This window comes from Sceloporus undulatus, chromosome 3 (assembly GCF_019175285.1).
Source record: "Sceloporus undulatus isolate JIND9_A2432 ecotype Alabama chromosome 3, SceUnd_v1.1, whole genome shotgun sequence".
Classification (NCBI taxonomy): domain Eukaryota; kingdom Metazoa; phylum Chordata; class Lepidosauria; order Squamata; family Phrynosomatidae; genus Sceloporus; species Sceloporus undulatus.
In genome coordinates, this window is record NC_056524.1 from 243,250,843 (window position 1) to 243,268,320 (window position 17,478).

Sequence of the window (17,478 nt, forward strand, 5' to 3'; positions counted from 1 at the left end):
TTGCTTCTTCCAGGGCACAGGAGAAGTCTTTCCAGCACAGCTTCCAGCGTATGTTGGAAGCTGTGTAAGGTGCACCCGTGTATGACGTGGGCACACTGTACATTAACTTTACAATATTAAAAGGTCAAGTAATCTAAGAGCTCTCCCTTTTCCAGAAGAAACTAATTTATTCTTTAGCATTAGCAAGTTTTGGCCAATGCAGTAATTTACAGGGGTTAGTTGAAAACCTTTTGTTATTTGCTCCAATCCTGCAGACACCACTTACATGCAGAAACAAGTTTCTGCTCATTGATGTTCTATATTTCAGTGCAGGAAAGTTATTGTCTGGAGTGCTGGTTGAAACTCTATGGACATGTTGCAAGACTTAGGGCAGGAGCTCAGCAAGTAAGAAATTCTATACCAACAGTTGTTTTCATTTAAAATACGCATCTGAACCTTTGAAGAACCTGGAAAGTTGGTTTAACAGTATTTGGGTAGAGTTATATCCTCAATGCCTGGAAAAATTAGTTAACATTTTGTAAATGTAATCTTCCTTTTCTACCTTTCAAACATAACTAAAGTTCTTATTTTTAGAAAAATGTGGATGGTACAAATTTCTAGCATATAATACAAAATACACTTTCCTCTTCCCATATTATGGCCTCAGCAGAAGACACCATTTGAACTGTGTGGTATTCCTTCATCACCGTTTACTGGGACTACCTTCTCCTAACAATAAGAGAAACTAAAAAATTAAAGTTATATCACAAAGGAAATGAAGTTATATTTTATATAATGCGCTTGGTTTATGTTTTTGTTATGCTAAGATATGGTTTGATTTTGAATCCAAACCATCCCGCTGTTCTTTAGAAAAACATTAAGGTTATTACACATGAGTGGTTCCAATTAGGAAGAAAAATGAGAGGTGCCTCAAGAAACCAGGATGAATGGCTAAAGAACTTTTAACTGATCTAAGGCGGGTTACAGACCGCCAAATAGTACGTATACAATACGTACTAGGGTTAGGAAGGGGCGGTGCTTCCGCACTCCCCTAACCCTAGTACGTATTGAATACGTACAAGATGGCGGCGCCCTGTTCATATGGGCGCCGCCATCTTTACGTATCGGACGCTGAGCGTCCGTACGTGTCACAGCCTTTATGACGTAGCGAGTGCGCCCCTGGCGCCTCGCTACGTCACAAACGCGACTCAAAAAGAAGCTCCATTTTGGAGCTTCTTTTTCGGTCCGCACGGGAGCCGCGCCGTCTGAAGGCTCCGGCTCCCCTGCGGACCTACCAGCGGCGGTCTGTACCCTGCCTAAGTTTTAAAAGGAGCATGTATAAGAAATGGAAAAGGGAGGAATCAACAAATAGGAATTCAAACAAATAGCTAGCACATGTAGGAGTAAAGTCAGAAAAGCTAAAGTGTACAACAAGCTCAGTGTTGCTAGAGAGGTTAACTGGCCAATGTAATATCAGAACTGCTGACAATAAGCTTTGACAAATTCCTGGAGAACAGAAGTCCCAACCCACTGGAGGAGGGCAAATGTCCCCATTTTCACAAGTGAAAGAAAGAGGACCCAAAAAATTACTGCCCAGTCAGCTTGACATCAATACCAGGGAAGATTCTAGAGCAGATCATTTAAGAAATGGTATGTAAGCATTTAGAAAGGAATGGACTCTTTCATACAGCAAAAAGCAACAGGAGCATAGTGGGATGCTCCTATCACTATAGTGCAATTGCTCGAAGATTATCAGACGGTGTTGCCATAATCATGGCATTATCCTGTGAATAAAGAGTAATTTTAGCACTGCTTTTCATTCACAGTACTTTCTTGTGAATGAAAAGCAGTGCTAAAATTACTCTTTATTCATGGATTATGCTGCGATTATGGTGATGTCACACAATGTCATCTGATAATTTTCAAGCAATTGTGTGATAGTGATTGGAGCATCCCGCTATGCTCCCATCACTTTTTGCTGTGTAAAAGAGTCCATTCCTTTCTAAACGCTTACAGACCATCTCTTTAACACATTGGCGTGTTCTTTAAGCAAGTACTAGCCATCATATAAACACACAATGAAGCATCCTCCACTGGTGACTCTCACTTTTTTCTTGTAGCTAGTACACTTTTTCTGAAATGCCTGGAGGTGAGGGATGACAGTTCAGGAATGATCACTGAATTTAGTTTCTGCTGCCACCAGAAACAAGTAATCTTCCAGCTCCGGTGGTGCAAATGACGAACAAATGGAACCCATTTTGATTTAGTTTCCCTTTGTTTCAAAACAAATGTATACTCACAGGGTTCTTTAGTTTTAGTTTTTGTGAGGTAGTAAAAGAAACATACTGGTTTATCCTCTGAATGCAGTCTGGGTTATGGTTGGCTGATCATCCATCTGCCATCTGTCTAAACCAAGGATGGGCAAAGTGTTGCCTTAGGACCAAATGGTTTTATTGGCTGATTTTGTGGCCCTTGATTCCCCTCCTCACCCTTTTTCTGTAAAAGAAAGAAAAAGAAAAAAAGAAGATGAACTGCCTCTCTTTGACATTTCTTCAAGGGGTGACTGCATATAACAATTAAAAGTCATTTCCCCCCTAGAAGTAGACTTCTGGGCCCAAAACAGTTGGGCCAAATGACTCAGTTTTCAGCCACATTTGGGGCATAGCATTTAGATTATGCTCACCCCAAACGCAGCCAACGAACCATGCCAAAAAAGGAATGGAAAAATCAGCTCCTTTTCTGTGGTCCGGTTTAGGACTGCTGCAGCAGCCTGGATCGAGGCTGGGTGCATGCAGTCACTGCAGCGATGGCACAGTCCCACAGCAGTCCCACCATGGTCCTTTTGGCCTGTCTGTTTTAGGCCCTAACCACTCCAGTTGCCATTGTTTAGTATTTTTTGCGGTCTGTGGAACCCATGGAAGGTCCCAAATGAAATTGCCTAGGCTATGCTTGAACGGTGTCTATTGAAAAAAAAGCATATGCATTTTTCATTTTTTAAAACTGGATTTTAAGTGTGAAATTATAAATATATTACAAAGGGAAGAGAAGGCAAGAAAAAAAGAGGAGGGCAGACATATAAGATATGAATGTGGGCTGGCAGTATATAGTTAAATAAGTTGACTATATTTCCAAGCTGGCACCTATAAAATACATGTTCATGTGTGGCTAAAGCAGTAAGATCTGACCACTGAATAATAAATAGTGAATGTTTATCTTTCAAATCTTGAAGTATAAGTCTTTTTTGTAACAGTAAAATCATACAGGATCCAACTACATTGATCTTCCATTAGATTCCACATTGCATGTATGTGTACAAATGCCAACATTTTTTCTAATACAAAATTAATACATTGCACTATCCCACTCAGCCATGAAACCAGCTGGGTGAACTGGGCAAGTCATACTCTTTCAGCCTGAGAGGATGGCAATGGCAAACCCCCTCTGAAGAAACTTGCCAAGAAAACCCTGTGCTAGGTTCATATTAGGATCACATAAGTCAGAAATGTCTTGAAGGCATACAACAACAACATCAACATCCAATCATTTTTGTTGGAATACAAGCATATATATATAAGTGTCTAACAAAGAGATAGATGAGGCTCTTCTCTGATATGATAATTCCAAGTTACCTCTACATTTTTGTTTGGTTATACATCCATTTAAAGACCTGTAAACCTTTCATATAAACAGACCACAATGAAATGTCTTGTCAATTTGTTATCTTCTAGGTTCTTTAGAGAGCTTGAAGCAAGACATCAGAACAATATATTCATAGATGACATCAGTGATATTGTAGAAAAACATACTACATCAACCTTTGATCCTTATGTGAAGTATTGTACAAATGAAGTCTACCAACAGCGAACACTCCAGAAATTACTGTAAGTGATGAAAGTTGCCATTTATATTTGAAAATAGCTATTTTAATACTAGATGGACTTTCTGCAACAAGTTGGTTGATTTCAGATCTATGTAAATAATTATACACATATCTGCTTCTTCATATCATCCTTAATTCATTGAAAGTAACCAAGAGAGATTGTTTACACTAATTTCAGACTGAGACCTTGATTCTATGATGTATTCAGTGGTATTATTTAAAATATTTCTGAACCACCATTCAGCCAAATTTATTCCAAGGTGTCATATAAAAGGCATGAAGAAAATGAATCATGTTAATATAAATACAGTACAACTAGACATCAGCATTATTTAAAACAAATCAGAGATAATTTGGCCCATAAGAAGTCTTATCTTAACTCATGCTGAAAATATTGTACAGTCAGCCCTCCCCTTATGCGGGGGATCTGTTCCGGACATACACACACCCCTTGCATAAGGGGGAAACCACATATGCTTGCACCCCGTTGAAAACAATGGGGTGTGTGTATGCGGCGCGAGCGCCATTTATTTAATTGTACTACAGCTTCAGCATAAGCCTGTGTATGGCGCGAGATGACTGTATTGTTCTTGCCAGACATATTTTGAAGGTATTCAAAAATTGTGATTCTACATAGAAAATGCCCTTTTAGTAAATACATATGGCACCTCATTCCCAAAAGGCATTAGGAAAAGGGCTGAGTGTTGGAGGGAGTGGTTGTATAAAGTTGAGAGTTACTTATCTTCATACAGTGCCTGTGTATTTAATTGCTCTAAGGCAAAAAAATAAAACTGCAGCTGTTGCACCATCTACTAATTCCTTCACAGGCTCTCACCAATGATACAACTGATTTGTCCAATAGCAGGAGAGAAGGGATAGTCTGGAGGACTGATGGATAAATGAGATAGAAGCAAAAGTGGGTACAGTGCCTGCATTTAGATAATCACATTTCAGCATAATACAATATATGAACAAGATTTTTTTAATGAGAAGGAACTAGCCATGAAGTCTCCCATCCACTGTAGTCTGCTGTTCTGTCTCAACTGGGAAAATGTGGAACCAGCATATGTATTAATGGTTCCTAGTTTGTTTGCTTAAAGAAACTGTGCTTGTGGAACAAAGATTTGTATTTTAGCTTATTAAGCTGAGATGTGGTTGTTCATATTTGCCCTTTCTGGTTTTGTGCACTTAATAATAATAATAATAATAATAATAATAATAATAATAATAATATTTTTATTTATATGCCGCCCTTCCTACGATCAGGGCGGCTTACATCAGCTTAAAAACACAGATAACAATCAAATAAAATACACAACAATAAAATCAAGGAAACAAGCAAAAAAGCCCCATAGCCCAACCTCTTGGCCACGGAAAGAGGAGGGAGGCCCACAGGATTTTTATTCGGGGAATGCCTGTTGGAATAGGAAGGTTTTAAGGTCCTTCCTAAATTGGGCCAGGGTAGTAGACGAGCGGAGCTCTGTGGGCAGCGCGTTCCAAAGGGCTGGGGCAGCTATGGAGAATGTCCTCCGTGAAGTAGAGGCGAACCTAGCCCCAGGCACCTTCAGTAGCTGCTGCCCAGATGTTCTGAGGGTGCGAGGCGGAATGTACGGGGAGAGGCGGTCCTTTAGGTATCCTGGGCCCAAGCCATTTAGGGCTTTATAGGTAATTACCAACGCCTTATATTGAGCTCGGAAGCGGATGGGCAGCCAATGGAGATCTTTTAAAACCGGTGTTATATGGCTGGCCCTGGGAGCACCAGTGACCAGCCGGGCTGCCATATTCTGCACCATTTGCAGCTTCCGAGTTTGGTATAAGGGTTGCCCCATGTAGAGTACATTGCAGAAATCCAGTCTCGAAGTTACCAGAGCATGTACAACAGTTTCTAGGTCCCTTTGGGCCAGGTATGGGCGCAGCTGGCGAATCAGCCGAAGCTGATAACAGGTGCTCTTGACCGTCGCATTCACCTGAGCACTTAAAAATATAGGCACAGTTAATAGGAAAATACAAGTTTATAGGAAAGTATTAGCATGTTTCAGACAAAAATATTATTAAATTCATAATTAAGACTGTCTTTAGCATTATTATTGCTATTATTTTGCACAGAACTACTAATCCAGGCTTCAAGGAAGTGCTGTCGCGGATTGAGTCCCAAGAAGCATGTAAGAATTTACCTATGATTTCTTTCCTTATTCTCCCAATGCAAAGGGTTACACGACTTCCACTGCTGATGGATGTAAGTACTTGTGACTCTTTGTCTGCTATAATTGTATCCATTTTTACTCATTTATAAAAGTGGTTTTAGAAATCACTCTTTAGTTCCATTCCATCCTGTCTCAACTGATGTTTTGCTTTGAGTTGGCTGGAGTTCAAGTGAACTTCTTTGTTAAGGAGAAATGGGTAATTTTTCTATTACAATGTTAAGGCATTTTTGGCACCAGTGTAAATTACACTGTGCACATTCATTTGGAAAGGCTTAAACTGATGTATTCCATGCCTGTTCAGTTCTGGAGGGAGGTATTGCTGGAAGGAGACAGACCTGCTGTTAAGCAGCTTAGTTAGCATTGATCCTAGCTGAGGACAGAATTGCAGCCTCTCCCCCCCCCCCCCCGCCTACATTTTGACTTTATTCCTATATCTAGTTTTCCTTTTTTGTTGAATTTGATTCTTCTATGTGAGATTATTATATTTGCTTCCAAAAACACTCCTGTAATATTTGCAATAGCTGACATTCAGAATGCAACATATGGAAGGAGAACTTATAATAGTTATGGTCTATAGGTAAATTGGTGTACTCTTTCAGTAATTTACTAGGCTAAAAATAAAACACTAGTTTAGCTTTATGAAGACATAAATTTGAGAAGTCTAGTTTAACTTCGGAAATCTAGGCATTTGAATAAATAAGTAGATGAGTAGTCTCTTCAGAGTGTGGCACTGGCTTGCTCTGGGAAGGTATACCAGCTGCTTTCCTGTTGTGCTAATTCTGCTGCAGAAAAATGGCTTTCCAGAGCCTGCTACAATTACCTTCCTTTAGAAGTTCCCCAGTGTATGGTGTTGCGGGCAGAATGACTGTAGGGGTTGCCTAGGCTCTGATAGCACTGAGTCTTCCTACACCATTCTACACTGCATGCCTCACACTGTTGAAGCATTTGGGAAAAGGAAAATGGTGGAGGGGAAAAGCTGAGAGAGCATGGGCAGAGATTGATAGACCTTTTGCTTGCAACAGACCTTTTGTTCTGGGAAAAGTTCCTGCATCTTGATTGTATTGCTGTTGCAATTCATTATTAATATTCAGGAAGAGGGAAAAGGGAATGTCAGATAAACAGAGTAAGAAAGGGGGATGTTAGAAGATACATAAATAAAGAAAAGAAGGAGAGGTGGCTGTTAGTTTGTTGCTGCAAAAAAATGTGGTATTGTGAAGACTAACAAATTGGTCTACAAAATCATTAGACATAATTTAATTTTGTGTGTGTGTATCTCAGGTTTTATCAGAATATGGTTGTTTTCCCTTAAAGCCTAGTTAAGGTAGATTATTATTACTGCTTATGCTTAATATTTAATAAGGTAATGAATCAGCAACCTAATTAATGAAACTATACAGTAAGAAACAATGGCACAGTCTAAAGTGAGATATTCCAGGTTACTCCGGACCACCCAGAGAATTTTTTATTTTTTTGGAGATGGGTTTGGGTTGTCTGCCTCTGAACTACCCTAGTTCTGTTATTCATTAAGGCCATTTTGTTGTAATTAATTTTGATCATGTTTTTTGGCCAGCAATTCAGGAATAATGATTGTCTTTATTACATTCAGACTGCTAAAATAACATATTGCCAGAGAACAGTTTTATGGTGTTTTGGCTTCTTTCACAAAAAAGCATAATACACCCCCCTTGTCATTAGAAACCTATCAGTTCAGGATGTTTGTTTTGGTATTGCTTTGTTTTCATAGTTTTCTTATGAAAGCAAGTCAAAAAATCTTGATTTAATGATCAGACTACTTTTACTTTTATGGTGTTTCTCCAAAATGTTGAATTTCATCTTCTGTTTGATCTAAATAGCTAAAAAAAAGTCTTCAGGATACTTTACTAACAAAATCATGAGGATCAGTTTAAAAAAAAACAGATGGAAAGAATATTTCCACCTGGAAACAGAAAAGAGGGAAAGGAAATATCCAAGTATAACTGAAAATAGATTTAAGGAATGCCTTATTAGAAGTAGTAGATCAAAGTTAATTGTTCCTCCTTTGCATCTAGAGAAGTGGTTCTCAATTTCTGATCCTCCAAATGTTTTGAACTTCAACTCCCAGAAGGTTAGGGATTCTGGGAATGAAGTCCAAACATTTAGAGGGTCAGAGGCTGAGAACCATTGATTTAGAGCTGTCATTTATCATTCAAATGCATAGCATTCCTGGAGAAAATCAGCATGTGTGCTTGGAAGGTACCAAAATATAATGCTTTCATAGAGCACCAACATAGAACTTAGAAGAATTGTGATATATTTTAAATTTGTCATAGGAAATATTGTATTTTTTCATTGATTTATCTAAATTTTCTGCATAATTTTAAATGGTCTCACTCTTTCTTTCAGACTATTTGCCAGAAAACACCCAAAGACTCACCAAAATATGAAGTTTGCAAACGAGCTTTAAAAGAAGTTAGCAAGGTATGTTTAAATTCTATTTATCAAAGGGCTCTTGCTGTTGGTCTGATGATTGGGCTGCAATGCTATCATGCACACTTAGTTCTTAGGTCTTACTTACAATGACTGGGGTGAAATACTTACTGAAGAGTTGTCCATCGCCCCCCCCCCAAGCCTCATGTGTCTAGTTTAGATGATGCATGCCAAAACTTGCAAAGGATCTGGTCTAGAATTATAGAGTTGGAAGAGACCACAAGGGCCATCCAGTCCAACCCCCTGCCATGCAGGAAATCCAAATCAAAGCATCCCCGACAGATGGCCATCCAGCCTCCGTTTGAAGACCTCCAAGGAGTCTGACTCTGGGGTAGCAAGCATTTACACCAGGGTAAAATAGCCCTGGTTTTCTAAACTCAGCAGCAAAGCTGGGCTTTTAAGACAAATACCCCACCCCAATGCTCCTTACCTTTAATAATAATAATGATGATGATGATAATAATAATAATAAATTTTTATATCCCACCTCTTTACAAAATGCAATCGGGGCGGCTTACAAGATTAAAATATACAGTCCGAAACCTCAACCCTCTCTTAAAATACAATTAAACAATGTATAATTTAAAACATAAAGCATACTTAAAAACAATACAATAAACTGTGGTGAAGTCAGTGGTCAGCAATTCGATTTTCCTTCCTTTCTGGTGGTGGATCTAAATGAGAATCTTCTAGTTGGCCCATCTAACATGGAAATGGGACATCTGGTCAAATGCCCCCTTTCTGTGTCAGATGGGGTGACTGGCAGAGCTTCACATTGGGATCCACTGCTGGAAAGATAAAAGTCCTGGGTATGGGTTTGGCACAGGGATGGGTGTCTGAACACTCACCCATCCCCATGCCAATCCAAGGTGACTACTGAATGAACACTAGGACCAGGATAGCATAGGCCCAGTGCATGCTATCTTGGCCCTTCTTCTCAGGCCTTATGTTAATATACCATTGTTTTAGTCTTCAGTGTTTTGTGTTGTGCTTAATTTGGTACAAGACATGTTTGTATAATTTGAAGTAACATGAAGTTCTAAAAGGAAACAGTGGTAAACACCCATGGTGTATCTAGTGTGTTGCATTTGGTGAATCTAGACTCAACCTTTGATTGCCTAGAATTAATGAACCATCACTTTCTTTTTTTAAAATTTTTATAAGCTTTTATACAACACAACATAAATACATGAATACAACACATTAACATACACAATCCACCTACACTACATTAACCCTCTACACCTACACACAAACAGACAGATACTACATTCTATGTATTCTTTTGACTTTGTTTTATCTGAAACTATCTCCTTATACCATTGCTTTGATCCCATGTCCTGTTACTTCAGAAAGAGAATATAGATTAAAAAAACAACAACATAGACTGTCTGTCTTGACACTTTTTTAAAACACAACTAACATAAAAACCAGTACTTCCTGCTACTTGCATTTTTCATAAGATCCTGATGATTTCTATTGTAATATCTTAACCTATCTCTCAAAGTTCCCCCCATCTAACATAAAAGTTAACTATTTTTGTTCACAAATAATTCTGTATTTTCTATCTAGCATAATACCATGCTTAAATTTCAGAGATATTAATTATCTAAAGCTAAGTTAACTAGCTTAGCTTTCGTGTTTTAATTCACTAGGTAAACCTTCTAAATGTTTGACTATAGGGGATCTGCATCTATTATGTTAATCTCTACACCTTATTTACTTAAAACTATAAGTAATTATCTCATATAGACTACTACTCTCAGTTTCTGATTTTCGCTTTATATGCCTTTACTGTATTCTCCATTTTCTTTAAATTTCTGTACTTCCCGGCCTCTCTTCTTCTTTTCCTTTTCCTTCTCCCTCTTCTTCCTCTTAATTTGTTTTATTTATATACCGCTATTCCACTTAATTTGTTTTATTTATATACCGCTATTCTTCTTCGGATTGTGGATCGCTTTTTTTTAGCTCTCTTTTGTATTTTCTGATGAAGTCTTTCATTTTCATTATAGAGTTTATTTTAAATGTTTCACTTTTAAATCTGAATATTACGCCTTCCAATCTATCCCAACTGTAAATAATGTCATTATCTTTCAACAGATTAATCAGTGGTTTGTAACCTTGCCATTTTTTAAGAATTCTAACCGGGATGTCTTTATATATAATCATCACTTTCAAAATCCTTCAACATTGCCTATAATGGCTGTGAACCTTTGGGAGCTAACGTCTTATGAAACTGGGGAACCAGTTGAGGGAATCTGTGCACTTGAAACTATTCTTAAATTTGAATCTCTGTATTTGGACAAAGTCATGATTGTGTATAGGAAACTGCTACTAATAGTAAAGAAGGATTAATTCACTTTCAAACTTGATGTTTGAAAGCCAACCTTCTTGCCCTTGAACACCAGACGATGACTTTTTGAACCTACTCAATAAATTTTGTTGTGTTTCCTGTTCCCTTGAAATGTCACCATCTATATCTCTCTAATCAAACTAGTTGTCCATAATGGCAAGTCTAAATATTTAACCCCCCTGCAGTCTGGATGTAACTTTCCACATGGGGCAAACTTGCAATGTACAATCTCACAGATCTGGGATCCACACACTTGATTACCCTGCAGAGGGGCGGCCTCCACTGTCTTCAGTGGTGTGCATACCTGGGGGTGCACCCTATTTAAGCCTATGAGGCTTGAATATGCACAAGCCTCCATTTGCATGGGAGGGGGTCTGGAACGGATCCCCTGCGACAATGGAGGGCCAACTGTACTCTGCTGAAAGATGCCTTATTCTGTGAAATTGATTCTGAGAATTGTGAGATGTGTGTTGACATTATCTTCTCTCTTTTATATATGATTAGTTGATCAGCTCTTTCCCCAGTGTGTTGAATGATAGGAGAATGGAAGTAACTCTAGGATCACTTCTTTGCTATTTCCAATTGGGCCTCTCATTTTCAAAAATGGCACTGTAGACTTTACTGATACTGTAAATTATTCATCTGTAGGTCATATTTATTTTTTTACCCCAAAACAACTGAGAGTAAGTGGGGGGAAGAAAATAGATTAATTCAAAAGATTGGCTTTGCTTACTAATATTACAGTGTTACATTATCTAGTCAATATTGTTAGTGGTTCCCCTGGAAACAGTAGAGTGAGCCACACACTATTCGAACTGCAGAAAGAAGAAGAAATGCAGTTTTTCTGACTAGTACAGTTTTGCCCTGTATGAATGCCACTAAATTATCAGTGATGAGCATGACTTTTATCTTTAGCTCATAAAAATGCTTTTGATGGCTTGCTAACAGTTTGCAAAATAGTTTCCGGGCAAAAGATATCCCTTGGGTCTTTTAAAAAGTCTTTATCTTCTCCAAATTACTCATTACTTGCACTGCATTCATTGCTACTGAAGGGAGAAAATAGCTTAATATGCCTCCTACACACAACATCTCTAGAAATAGAAATTGCTCATATATAACTGTTTCTCTCTTAGTAAATCCACATGAATTTCCCCCTCTAGGAAACTGGCTGGGACGATGGGAGGTTGTGTTTTACTGCATCCTTCTTTTACCCCCATCAAAGAGTTTAGATGGGACATATATAGAAAATATTTGGTCTCTATTTTCACAGCCATTAACAAAGGTGCTCCTATTAACATCTTTGAAATGTTTTTGATGAACTATTCCGCCACATAATATGGCTGGGAAATAAACAGAATAAATATAGCATGCTATTAAAGTTCTTCTGTTGATATCTTTGTTACAGGAAAAAGAGGGGGAAAAACCTTTGGCATATCTTTTGGTAAAATTGGAAATAGAAAGTCTTACTATGCTATTTTTCACAAGATTATTATGGTTTTGGTTTCCATTCCATTATTTGATTGCTTTGCATACCAAAATATTTTTACCTAACTGATTCTGAAAGATAAACATGCTTGCCCGTGATTTTTGAACATGGTTTGTTACTGAAATACAGATGGCACAAGTGCACTAAGCTTTCAAAAGCAGTTGTTACAGAACTCATTATGTCTCCTTATTTAGACTGCAGTCCAGTTGCAGTTAATTCAGTGGGGTACTTAAACATATCTGGAATATATCCATGGTGATTCCTGTATAACAGGGGTATATTTGTTTATGCTTGTTTGACTGGCCCGGATCTCCCACTGCAAGACTGTCCAAATAGAAAAATAAAATAACCAATTATTGTTGTGGAATAAAGAATTTGCTGATGAACTTAGGGCCGAAACAGATGGTCACTTTGATCACCAGGTCAGGACCACGTCAACCACATGCCACTGCCCCCGATCTGATGTTTTTCCAGCCTTTTGTGCCAGAAAAAAAAGGCACCATTTCCACTGCCATTGCCTGAGCCCCGAAAAGCTGCTGCCATGTAAACGACCGGGCGGCTTCCTGCCAGCTTGGGGACTGTGCATATGCCATGCCCTCAAGCTGCGGAGAAGCCAGCTTTTGTTGCTGATCTGTTCCGGCCCTTAGTTAGGCAAAGCATGTAAGAACCACATTAAGGCCAACTTCCATTGGGCCTAGAAATCTTTTCTTAAAACATCAACACATTAAATGACCAAGGTCTAAATTTGATTTTCTTTCTATTTTTTCCCATTGGGAAGATAGATTTGTTACAAGACAAATATTCTGTTTTGTAGTGCTTGTATGGTGGCTTAAGGAAGGCATGGCAGCTTTTGTTAAGGCAATTAAGAAGTTGGAAGAAAACATTTAAATCCTACCAATAATGTCTGTCTTGCAGATAGGCTGTCATTTTCCTGGCTGAGCTCTCATATTAGAAGTAAAACTTAGGTGGAGGAAAAGATGATCAGGGGAGGACATTGCTGGGAAAGGAACCCCCCCCCCCCCCCCGCTATCTCTTTGACCCCTCACACCCCACCTAATATTATTGTTGTGGAATAAAGAATTTGCTGATGAACTTAGGGCCGAAACAGATGGTCACTTACTTGCTAATTAGCTTACTTGCTGTTCATCGCTATGATCTTTGGAATAGCGGTATATAAATAAATATTATATATATATTAATTAATTATTATGTGCAATGTTATCTTTAAAATAATTTATATCATATCAAGCTATCTTGTCTCTTTGGCAGAAAGCCTACTTGATCTTCGTTGATCCATTCTCTAAGCACCTTTTAAAGCCTTTCTGCCAATATTTTACTAAATAGTTTGTAGTCCACATTGAGTAATGAGATTGGTCTATAGTTCTTCATATCTGAAGCTTCTTTGTTTTCCTTCAGTATCAAAGTGATGTTGGCATGTCTCCATGTTTCTGGAAAGTTGTTACCTTTTATGGCATTAAATGTTTGTTTCAAAGGTAACAAAAGTTGCTCTTCAAAAACTTTAAAATATTCAACAGTGAAGCCATCTGGACCTGGCGCTCTATCATTCCCACATTTCCTTATGGCCTCCGATATTTCCACTGCTGTGATTGGCCCGTTTAATTTCTCTCGTTGTTCCTTCAGAAATAGTGTTCTTCTTTGTGGTCTCTGCGAATCATACAAATGGGTTTTACTGCGCCTGCGCAGTGCTGCTCGAAACCTACTGGAATCACTGGGCAAAGTTTACTTTGCAACATATAGAAACTTTTTGGCAGTAACTCCGCCCACCCGTTATAAGGCCCCTGCCTTTCCGCTCTTTTCCCCAGTTCCTTTTTTCCGCTGCGCTAGCTGCTTCAGGGACCTTTCGCTTGCTTCGCTTGCTTGGAATTACTTTCGTTTTTGACCTCGGACTGTACTCTTGACCATTCTTTGTCTCCCGCCCCTGGTAACTTCGAACTTCGGACTGTTGACCTCGTTTCGGATTCTTCTTTGGCTGTGTCATCTTTGGAAGGATGCCTGCGCCTTTCAAAAAGTGCGACATCTGTGCGGGCAGGGTGCCCATCCAGGATCCGCACTCCTCCTGCCTGCTCTGCCTCGGCAAGAACCATGACACCAAGGCTTGCCAACTTTGCAGGTCCCTCTCTTCTCAGGCTCGGAAAAACCGTGAGTCCCGGCTCACTTCAGCCATCGCCCTGGGCAAGGTACAGGAGGGAGGTTCCCGCGCGTCATCCATCCCGCCTTCCGTGCCCCTCGCTTCATCCTCCAGGGCCAGCGTGTGCAGTGTGACTTCTGCCAGGGCTAGCGTTTCCAGCGTGGTATCTGTCCCGGCCGGGACAGTTCCTCCCACCATCTCCGATGTGGCCCGTGGCTCGAAACCACCCAGCACCACCGACGAACCCTCCAAGCGCCCCCATAAGTCTTCGGGGACTGAGGGTACCGAGCCTACGTCCAAATCCGGAAGGAGACCGGACGGCTCGCACGCGAAGAAGGGGACCGAGGCGGAGGTCCAACTCGCTTCGCCTTCATCTTCCAAGGCATCCAAGGCATCTCGTCACGCCGCCAAGCCGAGAGAGCCGGCTTCGCCTTCGGGAAGACCCTCCTCATCGGGAGCAGCCGCTGTCCTCCTAGATCTCTCAGAGAATCCATTCTTTCCACCGGAGGAGACCCCGTGTTCGGGAAAAAAGAGGCGCCACGAGAAGGCTGATCGCGACCCTGTTCCTAAAAAGTCCAAGCGACCAAAGAAACAGGCCGGGACCGACTTGCCTCCTAAGGCGAAGCACAAGAAGTGTTCCCCTTCAAAGAAGGCTCGCGCTTCCACCCCAGCGCCTGAAGTCCAGCTGACCCCGGTGCCGGACACGCCTCCTCCCCAACCCACCTTGGACTTTGTTCACGAGGTGGACGATGCCGCTCCCTCCTCTCCTCCCGGAGAACGACTGCTGTTGTCCCCCTGTTCCGAGGACGAGGATGACGGAGACATGTCCCGTAGGCAGGAAGCACAGGACCTGTTCCTCGACACCCAGACAGGCCGATACTTCATGTCCGTCACGAAGGAGGTGGCCCTCAAACAGTTCACCAGGCTCAATCTCCGTCCGGCTGACCCGCAGGACGACACATCGGCCAGGTCGATCCCGAGTGCCTCCGTGAGGGAAAGGCCTCCATCCCCACCTCGCCGGCGCTCGCGCTCCTCGACGGGCCCCATTCCGGTTCGGCCGAGATCCCAAGTCAGAGTGGTGGACGCTCCCCTCTCCTCTGACTTGGATTCTGAAGATGAGCTCTCGCCCCCATCTGAGGCTCCCTCGGAGGAAGATGATCTCTCGGTGTCGGCTTCTCCACAGAGGATGCACAACCCGGAGCCGTCTTCCCCAACCGACAACGTCCGTTCCTTCAGTGAGCACGGCGTTAAGATGGCCAGGGCCCTCGACATCGAGCTCGCTTTCCCAGACGATGACGCTCAGGATCCGGTGGAACGTCGGGTGCACGGACGGGTGCCCACACCACCCTGCCTTCCCCTGCTTCCATCACTGCAGACCATAGTCCCAAGGTCTTGGAACTCCTCGGCCTCACTGTCTGCCTCGTCCCGCAAGGTGGAGTCACTCTACAGGGTCGCTCCAGCAAGCTGTTCCTGGTTGGCCGACCACCCCAGGCCGAACTCGGTGATTGTTGAGGGAGCTCAACACAGCTTCGTTCCGAAGCAGGCTACCTCCCCTGTCGACCGGGAGGCGAAGAAAGTGGATGGCCTGGCCAAGAAGGCTTACTCAGCAGCAGCCCTGGCGGTGAAGGCCATCAACTATACCGCCTGCATGGGGGCCTATATCCAGACCCTCATGGAACGGATCTCCCCCCTCATCCCGGACATCCCGGATGAAGTCCAAAGACAGTTGGTCGAGGTCAGGGATGAGACCCACTCCATCGGTAGTTGGCTCATCACCACTTCCAGAAACATGGCTGACTGCGCGGGGAGGGCCATGTCGGCATCGATGGCGCTCCGACGACACGCCTGGTTGAGGGCCTCGGACCTCAATCCCACCGTCAAGGCGGCCATCGAGGACATGCCACTCGACGGGACCGGGCTCTTCCATGCCGAGACCGACGACCGCCTGAACAGAAAGTTCAGGATGAAGGCGGCAGCGAAGAAGCACGGCATGTCCGCTGCACGTGCTTCGCCATTCCGGAAGCGTCAGCGCCCGTGGCAGCCGCAAGGTCAGTCACAGGGAACCTTCTCCCGGGATCGGCAGTCCCAACAACAGGGCTCCCAGAGACGTCGCTACCCCTTGCAGTCTTCCTCCTCCTCTGGCCGTCGCAACTTCCTGCCTCGGTACCGCAAGTCCCGCCGGCAGGACACCGACCAGGGGAAGAAGAGAGCCTGAAGGGACGCAGCGTGCTTCGTCCCTCCTTCACCCCCTTCTTTTTGGACATTTTGAGGCCCTTTGTTAACACTTGGACCTCAATAACATCGGACTCGTGGGCTCTCAACATCGTCCGTAGGGGATATGCCCTCGAGTTCCAAGAGCTCCCTCCAACTGGAGCCTTCATGTCCACTCCCCCCTCGGACACCCTTCTCGACGAAGTGCGCACCTTGCTTGAAAAGGGGGCAATCTCCCCTTTACCACCCGACCAATGTCCTAGGGCCTTCTTCTCCAGGTACTTCACGGTACCGAAAGCGGATGGGGGCATCAGGCCCATCCTGGACTTGAGACAATTGAACTTGTTCCTTGACTACCGTCGCTTTCGGATGGTAACTTTGGCTTCCATTCTGCCTCTGCTCCGCCAGGGCCTGTGGTTCGCGACCGTCGACCTGAAGGACGCCTACTTCCACATCGGAATCCGGGAGTCCCACCGGAGATTCCTCACCTTCGCTGTCGGCTCCACCTCGTACCACTACAACGTTCTCCCCTTCGGCTTGGCCACGGCTCCCAGGGTCTTCACAAAGTGCATGGCACCGGTGGTGGCATACCTTCATCAAAAGGGCTTCATGGTTTTCCCTTACCTGGACGACTGGCTGTTCGCAGCCGAATCCCACCACGAACTGCAGGAGGCAGTCTCATTCGCCTTGCACCTCTTGGACTCCCTCGGGCTGGTCGTCAACAGGGAAAAGTCCCACTTCACACCGACC

At 42.5% G+C, this 17,478-nt stretch overlaps 1 protein-coding gene across 7 annotated transcripts in view; it reads left to right on the forward strand.

Moving 5' to 3' along the window:
* Positions 1–17,478, forward strand: part of ARHGEF26 (Rho guanine nucleotide exchange factor 26) — a 116,782-nt gene that overhangs the window by 39,067 nt on the left and 60,237 nt on the right. For all 7 annotated transcript variants that reach the window (XR_006103020.1, XR_006103019.1, XM_042459441.1 and 4 more), the window contains 3 exons: positions 3,708–3,860; positions 5,966–6,095; positions 8,446–8,520. Coding sequence is in view for 5 of the 7 variants with exons in the window: in XM_042459441.1 (XP_042315375.1) it covers positions 3,708–3,860; positions 5,966–6,095; positions 8,446–8,520 (358 nt within the window). In the remaining 2 variants the exon portion in view is untranslated. The remainder of the gene's footprint in view (positions 1–3,707; positions 3,861–5,965; positions 6,096–8,445; positions 8,521–17,478) is intronic.